Below are 22731 nucleotides of genomic sequence, written 5' to 3' on the forward strand. Positions count from 1 at the left end.
AAGGGATATGTAGGTGGGGGTGGGAATTCATTACTCCTCTGCAAACTTACCAGACTCCTTTATGAATTTTAGCAATTTGTTGAGGGAAAGAGAATGTACGTCGTCCATTCTCAGTACATCCGACCCAAAAATGTACCATCTGAGTCTGACGAAGGCCGGCCAGCGGCAGAGAAAATGTTCTCTACTATCCTCGTCCTCCAAACACGATATACACAATGGATCGTCGATGATGCCTATGGTGACCATATGTCGTCCCCATGGATTGTGCATCGTAATCAGTCCTAACAGGGCTCGTAGATCACTCCTTCTTTGTCTGAGAAGAAATTTTGCTACCACCCTGTCAGGCCTCTTAAGGAAACAGTTGGTTGTTTTGCAGGTGTCAATAGTGCACCAACGGCTCTCATGAGTTTTGCTTATTAGATCCTTGATGCACCGGATCGTTCCCGCTACGCTTGGCCCTAATTGGCTCCGGTCCAGTTGGGCACTCCAGAGAACCGCGGTTCGCCAATTCATCCGCCAGATCGTTACCTTGAACACCGTGGTGTCCTGGCACTCACACAAGTTCAAGCTCATTCCATCTTGTAACGGAGTTCAGCCTCAACTTACATTCCTGGACTAACTTTTAAGATCCTCTTGGATCGCTAAATCCAGAGGCGACAAATTCAACAAAGCATTAAGAGCGGGTCCTGACGTTGTACTCATGGCACGTGGCAGAAACTAATCGACTTTCTTGCCCATCCTCCATTTGCTTACGCGCCATTTGCATTAGGAATGGAACTTTTCTAAGTATTTATTAATCAAAATAGAATAACGAAATAGAATATCGAAAATAGCCAAATGAATTTTAGTCAACACTTGTACAATGAAATTACAGACTTTAATTTTAATATATTACCAATAATTTTGAAAAGTGCTAAGAAAACAGCTAGGTGCTAAATAAATCCCAATTTTCGGAGCTAATTAGAAAAATAAAGAGCTAGATCTTGCTCCAAAAGCAACAAAATGGCAACACTGATTTCAATAACCACTGAGCAGAAAATTAGGTTATTTTTATTTTTGAATTTTGGGCGTGGCGTCGCCCACTTATGACCGCAAATGTGTATCTTGGTAACCGATTTATCAATTTCTACCAAACTCGGGGCATTTAATAACCTTGGTATGGAAAGGAAATTCGTTAAAAGTTATACAAATCGGACTAAAATTACACCCGCTTTCCGTATAACGGTAAATTTCGGATATACGAAAATTCCGATATATCAATAACTGAGGACGCTCATTTACTCCAAGTTAATACTTACAACAAGAAATAAGACTGTTATAGACTTTTAGATAGTTTAGAGAAAATTGGTCGCCCGAACTTATACTTCTTTACTTGTTATTAGTTAATTTATATTTTTTAAATTTTTAACTTGAAGGCGTGCTCGTCCTTAAGTATTTGGTTTTTTGTTATTTTTGGCCTAATAAATTATATTAAAAAAAATTTATTGAGCTTGAGGTCGTTTTTTTTAATAATTGTAGAACAAACAACAAAGTTTTTAAATTGGTAGAAGTTATAGCTGCTATTTCGCTGGGGTCGCTGTGTCGAATCCAAGTGTCCGCGGTGGAGAAGTTTGATGAGATGTGGTGATCTCCGAAATAGCAACTATAACTTCTACCATTTTAAAAACTGTTGTTTTTTTCCACAGTAAATTTTTCACAAAAACGGCCTCAAGCTCAATAAAAATTGTTTAATATGATTTATTAGGCCAAAAAAAAAAAACAAAAAACTAAATCTTTTTTACACTGAAAAATTTAATACATAAAGTGAAATTCCTAGTAATTTTTTAATTACTTTGGTGCTGCAGGTTTTATATAAAGAAATGTACGATGCTTTAACCTAAAACATTCTCTTTATTCAGTACGATAAATGTTTAAGTGAGCACACAATCGTATTTTTATACATTTGCAAATTATTTGCTTTTGTCATTTGAAGCACATAGCAAAACATGCATTTTAAACAATAGCAGTAAAATTCGCAGGGCCACCAAATCCAGATAATCTACCTGAAGATGGAAAACTGAAATCCGAGATGATGATTAAAGATAATAGACGATACTATTTAGATTTAAAAGAGAATGCGCGCGGACGTTTCTTACGAGTGAGTATAAATGAATATTATATGAAATATACTACGTTTACATTGAACCCAAATGTGTAATAACCGATAAGTTTCTTTTTTTGTTATCAAAATTTGCCAGTAGCCAAAACTTGAGGTTGCAAAAAAGCTTGTGAATGCTCATATTTATTGAGTTTGCTTTTCTCGAAATAATGGTGCATTTATTCTGCCCTGTGCCAGCGCTGTCAAATTTCCGTGTTTTTTCACAGCATTTTCTGTAGGTTGCTTGTTCTTTTCTCAACATTTTGCCACCTGACTAAATTCCAACATTTTCATTTTCTACCCTTGTCAAGGCGTAAGGGTATGCATTGCCCAGCAGGTTTTGGCTGATAATTTCGGATTTCCATACAAAATTAAGTAAGTTTACGAGGTTTATGTAGTAACGAGGAGGTTAGATTATTTGCCCTAGATCTATATATTTTTTTAATTTAATAAAATAAATTGTGAATGAGATTGTAAAATACTAGATTTTTTGGCATTTGTTTGTTTTCTTATATAAAAAATGCAACATTTTCACAGTGCGCATGTACATAATGTTGTCATATAATGATGCAGCATTTGTATTGAGAAAACAAAAGCTATTAGACTTATAGCCTAGACAAATGGCAGCGTTATTACGAATTAACGCCTTAATTCGGAACTATATCGGAAATTAACTGCAGCTATTTTAACTAATAATTTAGTTTATTTTATTTTATTAAATTTTTATTTTACAGCATTTGATTTTATTTCTATTTATTTTATTGTATTTATGTAAGTTTTATTTAAATTTTCTTTGATAATAATAATAGATTGGCGCTTACACATATGAATGTTAGTGTTTGGCCGTGGCGTGCGCCTTGATGTTTTCACACAAAGGGGAGGGACTAACAGTTATACGCCGACTCCGAACGGCGATTGTATTTTTATGAGAAGCTGTTTTTCATGGCAGAAGTACACTCGGAGGTTTGCCATTGCCTGCCGAGAGGCGACTGCTGTTAAGAAAAAACCGGTTTTTCTAAATTTTTTTTGGGATGTTGCTTTGACGAGGGTTTGAACCCATGCGCTGCGGAGTGGAAGCGCGCGCTGCTTACCACTACACCACAGCGGCCGCCACTTAGCTTACATTAAGTCAATTTAATTTTGAGCTTAATGCCATTTAAAAAAGTCCAAATCACGCAATAAAAAATAAATAAGTGCGGATATTAAAAAAAAATTAAGTAGGTATTCAGATGACGTTGTAATGGCTTAAAGTCCTAAAACTTTTCAACTTAGAATAACGTTAAAGAGTTTTTTAAAGGATTTGCAACTAATCAACATGTTTTTAAACTAACAGAAAAACATAATAAGCTTATATTTTATCCTATCAATTCCCTAAAAGCAAATTAACCCCTTGTTACATTGCCTAATTTTACGATGTCTTCTGAATACCCAAAATATTTTGATTAGACGGCGGAATCGAAACCGGGACCATGAGACAATTTTTTGCTTAATCGGCAATACTTTAGTCTGTCAAAAACAAATTAAATCGAACCAATTGTGCTGTCAATCTGGATTAACGCTGTCGTCTGTCTATGCTTTTGAATTTTTTGCAATTGGATTTATTTAAACGGACGTTGGCAATGCGAATGCAAGATGTGGCTCGCCCGAATCTCTTTAGGTAATTGAGCGGCCTTGTTTACTTATTCCAAATGCTACCAGTATTTCCATTACGTGATCTTGCTATGTCCCAGATTTCCTTGCCTTCTACCATCTAAACTGTGTAACCACTTGAAATTATGTGAAAAATACATTGGCGCTTCGCATATTTTGCTAAGCCTTTGCCGCGCTTCTTTCTAATTTATGTTGTGTTATAAAAATGGAGGAACCACAAACGGGTTTTTGGTTTTGCGACCGCTATAAGAATGGATGTTGGTTGGATCAAGGATCGGCTACAGGGTAGAAATGCATAACTCTGCAAAATGCAGAAGTGGGAAGCCTCGACAGTTGAATGAAGCTTTCGCTGCCTTCCCAAACAGAGCATGTATGTATACGCGACTATGATGCGCAGTCGCCTGCCAGGCAGACGCTGCCCAGCTCTGCTCTAAACACTCGAACGCAATGGTCACAAAAATGTAGCGGAGCCACGCGGCTTTCACACGTACAAGTCGTGTGTACGAAGCATGGCGAATCTATACAAGGAGGTGTTACAGATTGTCAAAATATAAATTCGCCTTGGATTCGCCTTGGTACGAAGCAAGGATAGAAATGCAAATTTTCCAATTGTATTCAATTTAAGGGAAAAATTTTACTTAAAAGCTGACGAAGGTACTAAAAAAATAAGGATGTAAATTTTGTTACACATTTCAAATCACGTCAAATCTGTTTAACAGTACAAAAATACGACGGCAATCTTCCTTCCCTAATACGATAAGCTCTGTTCAAACTGGAAGAACTTTTCGAGGCTAAACAAGGCGAATCATTATCTTGCCCCAACCCTTATCTACGTGCTGCAACAACTTGCTACTACTCAATGAGAGCTCTTTTGATATGCTTCTGAAACGTTTTCTCGCCAACAGACTCTCGCATTCGCTTGGTATCTTCGTATGCCGCCAATAAGTTGATTCTGCTTGTGGAGGAAAGATTGGTACAATTGCTCGAAAAATATTGTCGTAGGTATAGTAGTTTTGTATTTAGACCGAAGATAGTTAAAAAAATTAAAGCAATGTAATGTAGAACAGGTGAATTGTACTAAAAGTGTTCCGAATGCAATGAATAAGATGAGTTTTGTTCTAAAATTGGTTACAATGTCACGCAGTAGCGGACAATGGGTATGATTAACGATTTACTGATATTTAGGCACTTAGTCAACGAATGTTCGTGTGCGGCGTTGGCATGTAGAGAAAGCATCCGCTTAGAAAATCTGAGAACCCCGGTTCGAATCGCAGCTGCCGTCAAAGGGACCCTTATGTTACAAAAGCTCTTTTCACAACTTTAGTTAGACCAATATTAGAATACGGATCTGTTATTTTGAATCCCCGCTATCACAAATGATCACTCAGAAAGGATGCAAGTCGTAGAGAAATGCTAAGTGTTATATTCATCGTAAAGTTAATGACAGGCGTGATTAATAGCCTGTCCCTTCTGTCCGGATTAAACGTTACCATTCCCACTCGTGTATCAAGACACTTTTGACCTCTGTTTTTAAAGCCATGCAAAACTAATTTTGAATTAAATGAATCATTCCGTTGTTTCTGTCAACTTTCATCCAGCATATGTCGGACTCCATTTTCACTTTAAAGAAAACAATCCTTTCCTCTTTCAATAATTGAAATACAATCAAGCTGATGAATTTGATTCTGTAGCTGAATAGTTTTAGATCTCGACACTCAACAAAAACTCCTGTTTTCCGCGACTCGGCACTAAAAAGTTACGTACGTCGCACATAGGGGTATTTGGCCGATTTAGGCGGCCAAAATTATTTTTATGAAAATTTGATTTCAAAATGTTTAGAAAAGACGTGTTACGATTTTTATTTTTATGAAAATTTGATTTCAAAATGTTTAGAAAAGACGTGTTACGATTTTTATTTTTATGAAAATTTTATTTCAAAATGTTTAGAAAAGACGTGTTACGATGTCTAAAATTCTAAATGTTTAAAATCAAGTAAATATAGGTGGAGGACGTACAATTATTCCTCCAAAGCAACGCAAATAAAGTTGGTTAAAGTTTGCCATGGATAGACTCTATGTTGCCGTGACCCGAGTGTAGAAACACGCACACCTACATACGTGTTCGTCTCGGCGATGTTTATATATAGGTTAGTAAATGCAAAGAGTTGCCACCTGGTAAAAACTTAAATATAGTTAAGTTAACTGAATTACTACAATATGGGTATCAATTGAAATGGTTTTGAAAGGCTTCATTTCTAAACAACATGTGGCTAGGTTACCACCTGTTTAAAAATGAAATTCAACTTTAACTAAGGGAATAACAGACAAATTATTATTTTTTTATAACGTTGCTCAAAAATTCGTTTTTATTGTTAAAATTCGTATGGACTTCCTTGAGATATAAGATACAAATAAAATGATGGAAATAACCAATTTTATCCTGTAATGCAATGGATAATAAATGTGTAATTGAATTATAAAACAAAATTTGTGTAAAAAACTATTTTAGGATGATGATGAGTGCCAAGATTCTTCATCGGACCCTTCTTCATCTTCTGAAGACTCTCCAGACTTCGTGTCATCCTTAGTTGGTTCAGCTGGAAGCAACATATCGATTTCTTCCTTTGAAAGGGGTTTGGTTGCTTTTTTTGGCTTTGGCCTGAAACTACTAATGAGTGGATCAGAGCTTAGGAGTAACCTGTTCAACACGACCAGATCGCGGCTGTTGCATACCTTTGGGAATTGAAAATGTTCCTTGTAGCCATGTTACGTTACTTTAAAAAAAAACTTCTTCTTTTCCACGGGCTTTTATCCATCTTTGTATAAACTGTGCTTTTATTTGTGAAAATTTGTGCTTTATATCTCTTATTTGCTCATCGGAGAAGGTGTCAGATGATAATATGTCATTTTGAAGAAACTTTATTTTGTTCCCCAAATTCATAGAATTTTGTCGACGCATCTTATCAAATAAATATTTTCGAGTTACTACTCTATAGCAGGAACCAGTTGGTGACTCTAAAGCAAAGGAAATACTTAAAAATGACAAAATATGAATGGAAACGATTTTTTTTTAGATCTATCTTAATTATTAGTCATAAAAAGCTCATCGGTAGCTTTCAGAAGCTAATTTTTGTGCAGTATACTATCAAAGCTCCATTCTATAGAACGCAACTAGTAATGTAACGTGGAAATGCGTGGAAGTATAACTAACAGCTTACGGTTTACAAAGTAATGAAAAAATAATCACTAAAAAAATAAAATATTTCCGATTACTTACATTATTACTTAGATTAAATTTTGCTAAATCGAAACTATTTACAATAAATGTAGATTTACCTGTGTCTTCAGACTTCATAACAATTTTTAATTGTGTAATGACCACAATAATAATAATAACTTTCGAACGCAACTGTTCCACAATGAATGTCGTAAAATAAAACGTGCACTATCACAAACTGACAAGTTCCGACTGAGATACTCCGTCAAAGCGGCGTCATAAGTTCGGGGTAGGGGTTGCCTAATGTTCCGCAACTATTCAACTGTGGCAGGTAGTATTTTTTTTGTTTTTGTTAGATCGATCAAATACCCCTATGTGCGTCGTGCGGACTGCGCCCCGCGTCTTGGTTAGGCGGTAACAAGGGCCAAACCAGGGTTTGAATTGCTGAATGCCAAATAGCATAAGCAAAACTTTTTGGCTTTTTAAAGCAAGCAGCTCTTGATCATTTTCAAAGTATTTGCAATTGCTTAGCTGCGACTATCACAAATAAATCAGCAAAAGCGAAGAAGAGAAATGAAATCATTTGCTTCAGCTTATAGATTTGTTTTTACTTACACAGTCAGCCGAAGCAACCAGTTTAGAAAAATTTGCTGTTGGTGCAAGCAGTAAGTTAGGAGTAGTTTTAGTCTTGATTTAAGCTAGGTACTAACAGCGAACAAATCCATCTGATTAGTTCGTGCTCGATGTCATTTCTCATTATTGGCGTGCAGTGTTGCCACTTTGTGAGTAATTCCTCAAAACTCGAGGAATTTCGGGAGCGCTTGCGAATTTTGTGAGGATTTTTATTTTAAGAATTTTTGAGGAATTTTCTCTCGATATTTTTGCGGATAACAAATAAAACCATGTTTTACACAAGAGAGTTGTTAAATCGCTCTGCAAATTGTTGAACAAAAAATTTCCGAAGTTTTATAAAGAGCGAAGTATACCACACATGCGGCTTGACAAACATTCTTCAAACCTACTTTTACAATTGCGCCATACACCATATAAACATGACTCGTTCAAGCAAATAATTTTAGTTTTCTTCCGGTTCACAATGTAAAAGGGTTTGGTTTTCTTCGATTTTTCGCTCTTGCGTCCTCATTCGGTAAAAATTCCGTTGCGAATGAGGCGATTTTATCATACAAAACGAAAGCGGATTGATCAAACGTCAACATGGCGGCCAGAAAATCAAAAAATTTTGATTTTCGTTCACATTTCCCTCAAATGGCTTGCCAAACCTTCAAAAACCACCATACACAACATAAATAGCCTTAAGCAAAGGGATATTTCGCTTGGTTTGTCAACCTGCGTGTGTGGTGTTTTTCGCTCTTAAGCACATCTGCATTTGCTGCTAAATATTCAAAATCGTATCGATAATTGTTTTCATTCCATCGTTATATTTTCAACTTATTTTGAACTTGCAAAATCTCGTTAACGAATGGAAAGAACACGCATTGTTCGAACATAAGTATATTCATATTGATTCTTCATTAGATTCAGAAAATTATTGGAAAAAAGTTTTTGAATTAAAAGATTCTTCAGGTTGATATAAGTTTCCCAATTAAAAAATTATATCTGCATTACTAATTTAGCCCTTGTCTAATTCTTCAGTAGAACGTATATTTAGTAGTTTAAAAATGTGTAGGACTGACTTGAGGACGAGATTGAGCACTGATGTAGTTGCAGAAATATTATATACAAACCAAGGCATAAAAAATAACGGTGATACTTTGTTTGAACCGCAAGAACAAATGTACCAATTGAATTGGGGAATGTAATTAATTTTTATGCTAAGTACTTGTAAATAGGAAATAAGAAAATTTTGAGTAATATGTTCGGATTTTGAGGATTTTTCATTTCTTTTTGAGGAATTTGGTAATTTTTTTGTGGCAACACTGGTGGCGTGGAGAAAATTTTCAAAATTTCTGATTTCTTCTACCGTTACTGGTGCAGTTCACGAACATTATCCCATGTCGTCATAGCAGTTTACTTTTAACCCATTTCGTCATATCAGGGGATTTTGAACCATTGAAGTGAGCACATCGCGGGACATTGCAAATAAGCGATTTCTAGAAGATTTTTTTTTTTTAAATTTTGAAGTTGCGTTTTGGCAAAGTAAAAGTGAAAAATATAAAGAAGGGAATAAAAAACAAAAATCGTGGAAGAAACTGATGGAGAAGTAGAGAGTAAAAAATATCAGGGCATACAAGCCTGTTCCAGCCGGGAGTTGCAAAAAATTTGGAAAAGTGAGAAATCTGAAGCAGGCTCTCAAGATGTATATGTGCCCACGTTGTGATACTTTGAAAATATAGAATTCTTGCGTAACCAAGAATTGCTGCTTGAGGGCTTTTCGACGATGGAAGATTCTTTGGAAGAATATATTAGAAAATTAAGTGTAGTTTTACATTTTAAATATGGTTTTTTTCAGTTAACGGCAGTAAACTATCGTTAGAATTTTAGCTTTGGATGTACACAGTTATTGTACCCTTTGCTAATGTTTAAACTCTGTGTGTGCATTGTTAGGCTGTTATACATCTAGTTACTTACATGTGTACATTGGATGTTTGCAGGTACATATCTATGAACGAATGTATATACATACTTGTTTTCGCTTATTTCAGGCTCTTCATATCCAGATGCATAAAGCGGAGAAAGAAATTATACCTAACAATGGGTAAACGGAGGACAAACAATGCTGCTACTCCTCTCTTGTCATCTACAGAACAATATTGTTTTTTTTTTTTTTTAAACAATTCACGTGTACCCTTTCTTCGTCTTATGCTTTTTTTTTGTACTTCACGCATAAATAACCAAACACGCAACCCCATCATCCGCTTCGTCGCTCATGTTTACTCGCCGAAGTTCAAGTGCGATCTGATTTGTGCGACGTTAGTGGCGAAATGCAGCGCCAACAAATCAGACGGATTTATGCGCCGTTAGTGCCAGGGTAGCCAACTCATTTTTCAGAATTCCCCGATTTCGACAATGAAATTCCCCGATTTTGCCGGAAATTTCGTTAAATTCCCCACCCATGGATATCTCCTTAATTACAAAAAAAAAAAAAAAAAATTGTGTGTATTTTGACATATTGCTGGTATGTCATTTATTTTTTATGTAATTCAGCTATGTATGTATTCATAGACCAAACCAAACTTTTATAAAGTAAGTTAACAAATAAAGAAAAAAAATTACATATAATGTTTACACACATACAGTGGTCGAAAAAGTTTTAGTCGCGCTAAATTTTGACATGTTTTCACAATTATATATTTGTTTTGTTATTAATTTGATTTATTTTTTTTAAATAAAAATGTAGTTAATTGCTGGAAAAAACCGTATAAATCCAAATTTCGAACTTTGTGTAATATTAAAAAATAGTTCTACAAACTTTTGTAAAAGTTTCGAACTTAGAAAGATTTTGAGTATGCAGTTTTGTAGCATACTCAATTCTAGTAAGTGCAAGTTGCATGTGGCTAAAAATTTGCATTAAAATTTTTTTTCCAAAAGTGTTGCGGTTTTCTTCTACATAAAAAAACGGTGTTTAATAGTTATATGAACCCAAATGCGACAAAGAAAATTCTAAATCATCGCTAATTTGTGTAATTTGCAGGATTGCATAATCAATACTTTTAGTTGCAGTTGCATTTCTTGTGCGACTTTTTTACCTCCTTATGAAATAAGTGAAGCAAAAAAGGGTTAATTAGTTAACACCTAATTCCTTACAAAAAGCAGTTCATCTCCCGATTCTTCACGCAAACTGAAATTCCCCACAAAAAACGGTCCATTCCCCGATTCCCCACGCAAACACTGATTCCCCGCAAATCGGGGAATTCCCCACGAGTTGGCTACCCTGGTTTGTACCTAGCTTTAGCTTATCTCCCTTACTTCGTTATTCTTGCGAGTACTTTCATACATACATACATATGCATGTTTGTATGTACATAGCGCCATCTGATCTAATGCGCAGCTAAATTTTCAAATTTTGCTTAAACAGTTGCTTTCGACTGCGAGAATAACGCAGCAAGGAAAGAAGCAAAAGCAAAAATGAGAATACACCAGACTTACTGCTTGCAGCAACAGAAAATTATTCTAAACTGCTTGCTTCGGCTGGCTGTGTAAGCAAAAACAAATTGAGCTATAAGCTGAAGCAAATGATTTCATTTCTCTTCTTCGCTTATGCTGTCTGCTTTTGCTGATTTATTTGTGTTAGTCGTAGTTAATCCACTGCGAATGCATTGAAAATACTCGTGCATTTACGGGATGACTTTTTCTTTGCGGCGTTTCTTGCGTTTCTTCGACATTCAAGCGTCAAATTTTCTTTGGTCAACTCTTTCGTCCTCATTTTCAAAGCGTCCTCGATAAAAGCGAAACGTCAAAAAACCCCTCGAAGCAACAAATGGAAAGCTCTTCTAATGGCATGGTTTTTAAAGAAAACTGGCACACTATTATTTTTTCTGCGTGAAAACAGAAAAGCTTCGATTTTCAGAATAGCTAGCTTCAGTCTTCGATCCTAGAGCCAGTCACTGACCAACCAACATTCCTTTGAAACGAGCACAGCTGGTACTCCATCTGTTCATTCACAGGTGTGGGCCGATTATATTAGATTTATATTTAGAGGAGAGAGCGGGTAACCTGGTTACCGTGATTAAAGACTATAATATACTATATACATATATAGTATATTATACTGTAACAAAGTACTATTTTTTTAAGGGTACTTCTGTTGTGGCAGTCGCAGCGTTTACAGGTGCGCACTTCTACTCGGTTGGGCCAAGGTTCGATCCCCAGCAACATGCCAGCAAGTTTTTTTTTTCCTAATAGCGGCCGCAATGACCAAGATCGGAGTGTATTTCTGCCATTAATAAAGCTTTGCATAAAAACCATCTGCCGTTCGGATGCGGCGTTAAACTGTCGGTTCTTTCTTTTGAGTGAAAACAGCGACGCGTACGGCACACATTGGGTTTTCGTGAAATTCCTAAACTGATTGCTATTTAGGGTTTGTGATTCTAGGTATGGTGATTCTTGGAAACGAAGTCTGGGCCTAGTAAAGGTTATGAGTGTGTGTTCTGCTGTTTCGTGTTTCTGATTGCATAAGCTGCACTGGCCAGAGAAAACCACTTCCAGGGCTTCATTGCCCTGCCGTGCAAAAAATCCTGCAATAATGTTTACTACGTTTCTTGTTTGAAGAGCACGGATTCTCTCCGTTAAAGAAATTAACCTGGATGAAGTATTTAGACTGTATGTTAGGGCTGCAACATCGAAACCGATGTTTTCAAAACATAGAAGTTTTGCGACAGCATCGAGTGCTCAAAAAATTGTTTGCTGCTTCCCGAAGTTTTATCATGCTCTGTATCGATGTTCATAATTGCACATTGAAGTGTCATGCCGAGGAATGTTGTAGCATTTCGTATCGTCAGTATTTTTTTTACTTGTGTTTCAATTTTAATAGATATTAGTGAAATGGCACCTAGAAGCAGCGTAGGTAGGAAAGTGGTTCACAAAATACCATGCACAATAATATTTTAATGTCACGCCTAACAGCTTACAACTGAGGTGTAAAGTTAGCAAAACGCCTAGTCCTGTTCTCGCTCCTCCAGAACAGAATTCCAGTATATTTTTACTTTTTTTGGGGTAAATATTATTGAACGTTTTAAGCTACGTTCTGTTTTAAGTAAGATATTACAACAAGAATAAAACAAAATAAAATAAAAGGATGTTTTAAACATCGATGTTTTTTATCCCATGTTTTATTAACAACGATACTTAGTTCAGCGGCCGCTGTGGTGTAGTGGTTAGCGGTTCAAGCCAACAACAAGAAAAAAGTTTTTTCTAATAGCGGTCGACCCTCGGCAGGCAATGGCAAATCTCCTCTGCCATGAAAAACGACTTCTCATCATAAAAATACTGTAAAACTGTGGATCCCTCCGCTTTGTGTGACAACGGGAGTGAAATAACACAAACTTGATTAAAATATCTTGATTAAAATAATAATAATAATAATATTTGCTGTTATCATCGCTGCAGTGATATCCACGCAAGCTAGTTATTGGAGTTTGACGAGCTGGGCCTGCGTGGACTTTATATTTCTTTTCGGTGACAGGTAATAAGGTCAATGGAAACAAGGTCAATTGACTTATTTCGCACCAGGGTGGGTTTTCAAAAGCGAAATAAAGTCAAAAAAAAAATTTGGAAATAACGTCATTGATGCTATTTCCTCACTCAAATGGAAATAGCGTCAACAGTGCTCAAAGTATGTCGATTCATAGAAAAAATGTTGTTCTTACAATAAACATTGCCCCGTAAGTGTTGTTTTTTAATAGATGAAAAAGGTTATTGCCAAATACTCAGTGTTGTGATATTAATCCACACACAATCATGAACTACCACCAATTGTTTTATTAAAAAAATTTAGATTACGAATATGTAAAGACACGATGCGAAAACTAAACACCTGCGCACAGCTGGAATATGAGAAATATTTGAAGAAAGAGTGTAGAAATGATTCATAACTTGCAAAACATTTTTCGTTTCCACAAAAATAAAGCGAACACTATTAAATTGATGAAACAGTCCATGTCCAATAACCCCGGAGGAACACTGAAAGAATTCTGTGTTTTAAATTAGCATAATTTGAACAAATTCGGAATGTCTAGGGTGGAAAAGAAACCAACCTTTCTATAAGGAAACAATTATAGAAAAAGAATTTTCTTACACTGTATTCATGTCTCCGCCTGCAATTTGTGGAACCGAGATCATATAAGTTAATTGATTGGTTTTCACACACTTTTGAAACACAAATTATATGCTTTTTTACTGCAGACAAGTTGTTGCCCCAAAACACAGCAGAAATCTTCCAATCAGGGCTGCCAACTATCCTTAGTTATGAGGTGCCATATTGAGGATAAAAAAGTGCCAAAATGTGCCAAAGAGAGAAATAATAAATTATGCCAAATTGAAAAATTAAGTGCCATTTGAAGTAAAATAGGGACAAATGGCACGTTTTGAGCCAAGTTAGCATCCCTGCTTCCAATAACTTACAAATATAAAAAGCTGAAATATCGAGGGCTTGAATTCATTAATACCCTCTATCTGCAATTTGCACAAAAACTATTTTGTGATTTTAGAAACCATGTGGGACTTATTACCTGTCGTTATATAAGGTAACATTAATATCACTGATGACAGTTAAAGCTTGGGTGGATTTTTATATTAGAATCTCATCTTTGTGAAAAATGTGCAAAAAAAAGGTATTATTGAATATAAGCCCTCGATGTTTAAAATATATAAAAATTTTATTTCAACGTATACAAAAAGTAAATCCACCTGCGTTACAGCACGGCGGGAGACGGGGAAGGGGGGCCGGGGGGCCGCGGCGTAGCGTGACGTGGTGTGTGCGCCGGTCGCGCGGGGTACGCGGGGCGCGCGCGGTGTGGCGCGCTAACGCGGGCCGCCGCGAAGCTAAGCAAATTTAATGTTTGAAAGAGAAATAATGTCAATTGATTTTATTTCGTTTTTAAAAAGGTAATAATGTCAATTGACTTTATTTCGCACCAGGGTGGGAAATAAAGTCAATTGACCTTATTTCCGTTGATCTTATTACCTGTCACCATGTTTTCTTCCATCAGAGGAGCGCGGCATATATTAGGGTGGGTTTTGAGATAATTCCGTACATAAAACTTAATAGTTTAGGTTTGATGCTCCAGGAGAAATAGTTACGAGAGTAAGATTTTTAATTAATAATTTTTTCCCACAAATCAGAGTCCGGGTATCGTGATTACATTTTTAAATTACTCTAATTTTTTAATTATAAGTAATTTAAGCTCTTCATGATTTCTCTTTTGGGGTAATCTGATAAAAGAGTCGCTGCGGTCTTGCTCTCTATGCTTAAAACCATAGTCCCGGCAGTCTTCGCTCTTACATTCGTGTTTTTGCACTTATAACAGCTAGGATAATCTCCATAGTCCATGTGCGGACTCCTTTTACCATCTATGGCGACGTAGTAAATTTGTCTTGCTTTTGTCTTGGTTTTTGTTTCTGGCTTATTTCGCTAACGAACGGGCTTATTAATGAATCGTTTAACTTACAAAAAGATATGTTTCTGGATCTGTTTATTTAAATTTAGTCTTGAAATCTATTTCCCTTTTTTGCTTTTCTTCCAAGTGCAAATGTATATGGTCTATGTAATCGTAGTATTTTATTTTGTATAAATTTTTCTGTAGATGCTTTCCATTTCCAGACAACCGGGCAGGTACGGGCATGATTTTTAATTTCGACCAAACTCAAATACATTGTTTGTTGGTCCAAATAATGAGACACGTATTTTTTCTTTTGGCTCGGAAACATTTTTCGGCCGAATTAAACGCGATTTTGTTTTTCAGGCAAAAATCGATTATTCGAATTGACAGTGAGAATGTTTTTTTAAAATGCCCATAACTTTGTCAAAATTTAATAGATTCCAACAATGTTTTTCCTCAAATGTCAGTAATTCTTGTCACTTCAAGATAGAATGATATAATTATTGATTATCATTATTTCAAATTTTTTAATTAACAATAAACAAAAAGCGCAATTTTTTTTTTTTAAACTTAATTTCTCAAAAAGTGTATTTTTTTCTCTCAAACTTTTTTACCGGGAAAGAGACACTTTGAACTACAATCAATCCAAATCTCTAATAGCGAAGATTTTTTTTCTGAGTTATGATATTTTATAGAAAATATACGTTTTTGTGGTACATACTACAATATTCTTATATTGTTTAACTAAATGGAACATATGTATGTAATATATCAGCGAAAAGTACAGCCGTGATCATTTTTTGTGTATCAAATAGATATTAGAACACACTTTCCACCATACAGTTTCGATTATAAAAAGCGGGAAAATGTGATTTTGTATTTCGAAACTGTATGGTGGAAAGTGTGTTCTAATATCTATTTGATACACAAAAAATGATCACGGCTGTACTTTTTGCTGATATATTACATACATATGTTCCATGTAGTTAAACAATATAAGAATATTGTAGTATGTACCACAAAAACGTATATTTTCTATAAAATATCATAACTCAGAAAAAAAATCTTCGCTATTAGAGATTTGGGTTGATTGTAGTTCACAGTGTCTCTTTCCCGGTAAAAAAGTTTGAGAGAAAAAAAATGCACTTTTTGAGAAATTAAGTTTTAAAAAAAAAATTGCACTTTTTGTTTATTGATAATTAAAAAATTTTAAATAATGATAATCAATAATTATATCATTCTATCTTGAAGTGACAAGAATTACTGACATTTGAGGAAAAACATTGTTCGAAAAGTTGATTTTTGCCTGAAAAACAAAATCGCGTTTAATTCGACCGAAAAATTTTTCCGAGCCAAAAGAAAAAATACGTGTCTCATTATTTGGACTAACAAACAATGTATTTGAGTTTGGTCAAAATTAAAAATCATGCTCGTACCTGACCGGTTGTCTGGAAATGGAAAGCATCTGTACTATTTATGATTTTTCATTCAGGTATCGCAGACTATAACAAGAGGTGGACCTAGATCACAAATAGCTATACCAGCTCAAGGAATGATAGAATTTCGAGATGCGCTAACAGATTTACTTGAAGAGTTCGGAACCAATGACGGCGGGTATGTACTTAATATGTCAAATTTAAAAAATATTAGAAAACCAATCGTACTTTATAGTGGCACTCGAGAGTAGGGATGCCAGTGCCAAAATACATCGATGTTTTTCTTTGATTCAATGAATCGAAATGTAGATGCATCGATTTGCATAGGATTTTTCAGATAATACTTCACAACAAAATATGTTATTAACAAAATTGTACCAAATTTTAAATAAATTACTGCAACTGAGCTAATTATGTTTCTAACGGAACTTTTTGTCCGTTTTAATTTTTTTGTCAAAGTCATTTATATTTTTTGTACAATTGAAAAACTTATACAATTGAAAAACTGGAACGACGGTTCAATGTACTAAGACGTCAGTTTTGAAAAAACATCGATGCATCGATACATCGACTGTGTATACATCGAGTGGAAAATTTTCGATGCATCGAAGCAAAACATCTACATTTTCGATGCGTCGATGTTTTTCCGACATCCCTACTCGAGGGCGAACTGACGGAATATTGACACTTTTTTGACGATGTACTTTTAAAAAAGTAACTAAATAAACATGGAGAAGAGACCGGGTGGCCGATAATCAGGCTATCTTTCTATACCGACGGATCCAAGACGGACTGCGGTGTAAGAGCGTGAGTCTCCCCCTGTCTCTACTTCTGAGAAAGGATACGAGTATCTTCCAAGCGAAGATTCTAAATAATAAAGCCTTTAAATCTTAGGTAATGGCGTGGGGCACAAAAACCAAGCAACACTATATTCTGACAGCCAGATGGTGTTACTAGCAATAACATCTCCTGTCGCAAAATAAACGTGGTCTAGAATCAGGCTCAGGGTCTCCGAAATACCTGAACTTAACCGAGAGGGTCTTAGAAATCTCACTGGCTACCTGCCAGGACACTGCAAGTTAAGGTATCATTTGTATAAAATTTGGCAGATTTTGTGGGCTGGTGGAGTGAACCACATATCATATTCTATGTGACTGCCCACGAATCATGAATAGCAGACTGATACCTTGGGGAACGGTTGCTTTCTCCATTCAAAATGTGGAACATGTCACCCTCCAAAGTGCTTAACTTCTTAAATAGCCTAAGGCTGCAGTGATTAATTTAATAGTCATACTGTTTTTCTACATTGCACTATTTTTTTTAAATAATTTTTTGAAGTAATTATATTTTTTAAATTTCAAAGTCCTTTAAAAAAAATCCTGACGTCAGAGAGAAAAACAAAAACGGAGTTTTACTATATTTGGCCCAGGGTTTCGCGAATATATAATTTTTTTTTGTGTGTGTAAAACTTACTGTGGCACGGTGTTACAATAGGGTTTAGTACAATAGATCTTCTCAGGTCGCAGCACGAGTATCCAAGACGTAATAATAATAATACGAAAGAGATATACATTTGTACAAGTCTGTACAGTAAAACGAATTGTTATACGGAGTTAGTTTGTTTTTATTGTACTAGCCGTATTTTTGTTTTATTAAATGTTATGTTATCTAAATTTTTAATAAACCTGACATTGAACAAAAATTAAAAGCTCAAAAAATTGTTTGGTAGGTTTTGGTTGGTTTTGGTAGGGACAAAAATGTGTCCGTGGCAACAAGGCCGCGGGTTTCACCTCACGTTTTGATACAAATATGGAAAATAATTTATTTCTGTGCCCATTTTGGTATAGCTGTATATTTTTTAAGCGAGTTAAGGTATTTAAGCTGTTTTAAACTATAAAAATATAAAATCTCGTCTGCACGCTACGCTGCATACGAAAGATATCAATCCCTCCAAGTTTACCTTAAAATGGTTCCAGGGATACGCCGCGTGAACGTGTAACCTTATGAAATTAAAAATTGCGAGGTTTTTAGATTTTTTAAAAAGGATTGCAGTATGTTGGTTGGTTGGTAGAAGCGTCGCAGGGGTATGTTCCCAGCACCCAATTAGTGCTGAAAGCACCATTTTGATACGCTTTCTCTGGGACCCCTGATTTTATCTGCTTTCATGATTCGTTGGGTTCGTCAAACCATTTGGATTTTCCGATGAATCTATTTAGGTTAGTAATGGGGAATTTGGAAATTTCCCAAGATTTTGGATGGAAAAGCTCCCGAGTGTGATCTGCCTTATTTGTGCCAATGCTGGGCACTCGCAAAGATAGTGAAGAACCGTTTCCTTACTTCCCACAAGATTACAGCTACGGCACCGAGGGTTATACGGAAGGCCCATTCTAGCTGCATTTTCACCAATGGGCCAATGTCCCGTTATCGTGGCTATTAATTTGACTATATCTTTTCTTGACCTCTTGAGAAGTTCTTCTGTTTTTGGCTTGTCATAGTGCGGCCATATGTACCTCGCAGTTTTGCAGGTTTGAAGGTTGTTCCAACGTGTATCAGCCATACGTGTGAATTGCAGATGCAGTTCCCTTTTGATGAGTCCGAGGGGACAATTTACAGTTTCTGCTTCGGATTCATCCAAAGATGCTCCGGCCTTAGCCAACTCGTCAGCCCTCTCATTTCCGTGTATGTTCCTATGGCCGGGAACCCAGATTAGAGTGATGTCTATTAACTCGGCCGCCGAGCTTAACGCACATTTGCAATCTCTGACTGTTTTGGATTTTGTTACCGGTGAGGCAAGTGCCAGAAGTGCCGCTTGGGTATCTGAAAAAAATGTATGGTTTTCGTACACCTACGCAGTTCCACTCTAGTGCTTTACAGGCCCTTTCGATGCCCAGTACTTCCGCCTGGAAGATGCTAGCAAAGTCAGGTACTCGAAACGAGAGAGAGATATTCAGCGTTTCAGAGAACACCCCACATTGTTTATCCAGTGCTGGCCACCAAACTAACGCCGCATACGTTAGTATTGGTCGTATGATAGCTGTGTACATCCAGAGGACAAGCTTTGGCTTCAATCCCCAGTTCCTACTGAATATTCTTTTACATGTATAATAAGCTGTGTAGGCTCTCTCAACCCGCCTCTCTATATTTGTCTTCCAGATCAGCTTGGTATCTAATACGACACCCAAGTATTTAGCCTCGGAGGACAATGTGCGTTACTGGACCAATGGTTGAAATTATGATTCTGTTTCTGAGCATTTGTTCGATCCACTCGCATATGTGGTCAGATATTCCCACCTTCACAAGAGATCGAACAATTGCTTCGACGGTTATGTTATTGAAGGCCCCCTCTATGTCGAGGAATGCCGCCAAAGTGTACTGCTTGTAACGGAGTGATTTTTCTATGGTGCCCACGACTTCATGAAGGGCAGTTTCAGTTGACCTGCCGTTAGTGTACGCATGTTGAGCTTTGGAAAGTTTGGAATTTCCCAGAAAAAGCCTAATATGTAGGTCTAAAACTCTTTCCAGTACCTTTAGCAGGAAAGATGTGAGACTTATTGGTCGGAAGTCTTTTGCTTTTTTGTGATTTCTTCTCCCCGGTTCTTTTTCCAGCTTTTCGGAATGTATGCCAAGCTGATACTGGCTTTGTAGACCCTTTCCAGCCAGGATACCATAGGCTCCTGTAATTTCTGGAGCATTATCGGAATGATACCATCTGTGCCTGGGGATTTGTATGGGGAAAATTTATTTATAGCGAACTTAATTTTTTCCTTGTCTACGACTGAGTCGAGTAATTCTTTTGAGAGTTGCAGACGATTTGTATGAGGCCATGTTTTTGGCCTCTGATCGCAGCCAGGATAGTGTGTATTTGTGAGAGTCTCTAGTGATTCCTCCGCTGTCCTGGTCCATGCACAGTCCTCTCCCTTAATAAGGTTGGGGTTGGTGTGTTCTTTGGATAAAACTTTTGCTTAGTCTGGCGGAATCCCTACAGTTCTCTATGGATGTGCAATAGGACTGCCAAGAGTCCTCTTTAGCTTTCTTTATTAATTTTTTGTACTGCCTTAATTCATCTTTGTATGGCTGCCACAGTTTTGTTCTGCAGCACTCGTTAAAGATTTTTCTGAGATTTGACCTGTGCTCCCTAAGCTCCACCGTCCACCATGGAGGGTGATTTTTTTTTAAGGACGCTTACTGGTGTGGATTTTTTAAAAGCTATGGCTAGAGTTTTTCCAGCTTATCTACCGTGTTGTCTAGTTCTACAGCAGTTGTAATCTCCTTTGATTTACTACTGTCTAGGTTACCTGACGTTAGCCTAATAAATTTTGGCCATATTGTTCTTCTCGGATTCCGAAATAGGGAAGAGGTAGTGGGCTTTCCGCGAATGCTGAAGAGTATCCAACAATGATCCGACATGGATGTTTCACTGAATACTCTCCAGTCATCGACGACAATACCATCTGTTGCTAAGGTTAAGTCCAGTACCTCTTCCCATCCCGCAAATCTTTCGGAGCTGGGAAATATAAAGGTCGGACTCTCCTTTATTGCATATACTCAGGTTAGTATTTAATATAAAGTGTAAGAGAGACTCACCTCTGCTGTTTATCGTGGAACTCCCCCAGATAGTGTGTCTCGCATTTGCGTCGCATCCTATCAGAATTTGTTCCCTCTGATTTTGGACGATTAATTGTTCCAGTTCGTCGGGTGGGGCGTCCCTGACATGAGCCTGGTAGGCAGATGCCGGGAAGATATTATGGTGCCCTTCCCTCTCCACTTTGACCACGGTTAAGTCTGCTGTGCTGTAATTTGGACAGTGAAATGCATTAATACCTTTTTTGATTAGAATGCATGCTCTTGGTTTACCTATGTTACCACTATAAAAAAGGTTATTTGTACTGCTGTTAAGTCCATGGATCTGATCACCTCTGACCCACGGCTCCTGGGTAAGGCTGAAGTCGATGCTTCCCTCTCCGAGAAGGATTGACAGATTATCTCTCGCACATATTGAGTGATGCAGATTAATCTGTACACACGGCGGGGCTGCATCGGTGATGTTGACGTCCTTCAGCAACTGGCTCGCATCGTCGACCTCTTCTGTGTCGTCTTCATCAGGAGCCTTGTCGGATGCCAAAGCGAATTCTGTTGTCCGCCTTTGACAGAGCCTCAATAGGTTCTTCGCAAATCGTCCAGAGAAGAGTTCTGCTGGTTTTATTTGGCTACTCAACTTTCATAAGCTGCCAGTCTGCTCTACACGGTATGTGTTTGTTGGCGAGCTTTAGGTACCTCAGAAGTTACTCGCCTGGTTTCTCCATGGGGGGTAACCAGATACGTGCACGTGGCCTCTGAAGGACGTCCTTAGCTGGAATCAGCCTTAGTTTAAGGCCGACGAATGCTTCGCTTATTTTAGCGACGCACCCAGCTAAGAAGTCCAAAGAGGCTTGGTCCGCGCATCTGATAACCCTGTATCCTCGAAAGGATCCAGAGGCATCAAACTCCGGATGGGGATCCGCCGGGTTATCGAGGACGTAGTCCATAACGAGACTCGATAGCTTGACGTCGATCTCCACCCAGTGCTTCTGCATAGATACCGGAGTCTTCGAGTTTTCGTCGACTATGGCCATCAACAGACTGTCTTTGGCAACGTCACTAAAGTGGTTTTGCAGCGGGTTGGGGTCAGATGAAGAAGCCTGTTTAGGCTTCTTGCTCTCTCCGCCGTAGTTTTGTCGTTGGTGGAACGATTTCTCTTTATTTCAGGTGGATTGGGGTTTGCAGATTGCTACTCTTTTAAGGAGCTCTCATATTCCTCAACCACCTTTTTGTAGTATTCGACCCCCTTCTTTCTGATTTGGTTCAGGGACTTCTTATGTTTCTTTTTCCGCCCTGCACCTGCCTTCGTTGTAATGTGGTTGGTACTGCCGGCAGCTTTGGAGGAAGGCGGAAAGTCATGGCTGGTAGGGATGCCTGGCTTGGCATCCTTAGATGTGGTATGTTTTGCTGCTTGTGCTTCTGGTGTACTATGGTTGGTACAACCAGGAACACTTTTGATTGTCTCCTGACTGAAGGCAAGAAGGGTGTCCTCATCGGACACGGTAACGACGGGGCCCGGGTTCCGATAAGGAAGTGCCAAAGTCGATTGTCCAGTGTTCGTTGCGGTGTTCGTCATCAGTTTTGTTTCGGTTTCAGTTTGTGTTTGTGTTTTTGTTTTTTTTTTGTTTTTTTTTGTTTTTTTTGTTTTTTTTTGTTT

General features: G+C 37.3%; 1 protein-coding gene across 1 annotated transcript in view; it reads left to right on the top strand.

The window, feature by feature from the left end:
* The window catches only part of LOC118745542 (transcriptional activator protein Pur-alpha), a 279275-nt gene that overhangs the window by 69886 nt on the left and 186658 nt on the right, over positions 1 to 22731 (top strand). Inside the window, exons 2-3 of the mRNA XM_036478990.1 lie at positions 2019 to 2137; positions 16553 to 16674. Of these exons, the coding sequence (XP_036334883.1) occupies positions 2069 to 2137; positions 16553 to 16674 (191 nt within the window). The 5' untranslated portion in view covers positions 2019 to 2068. The remainder of the gene's footprint in view (positions 1 to 2018; positions 2138 to 16552; positions 16675 to 22731) is intronic.

The sequence above is a fragment of the Rhagoletis pomonella genome, unplaced genomic scaffold (assembly GCF_013731165.1).
Source record: "Rhagoletis pomonella isolate Grant_MI unplaced genomic scaffold, Rhpom_1.0 Rhpom_scaffold_00009, whole genome shotgun sequence".
NCBI lineage: Eukaryota > Metazoa > Arthropoda > Insecta > Diptera > Tephritidae > Rhagoletis > Rhagoletis pomonella.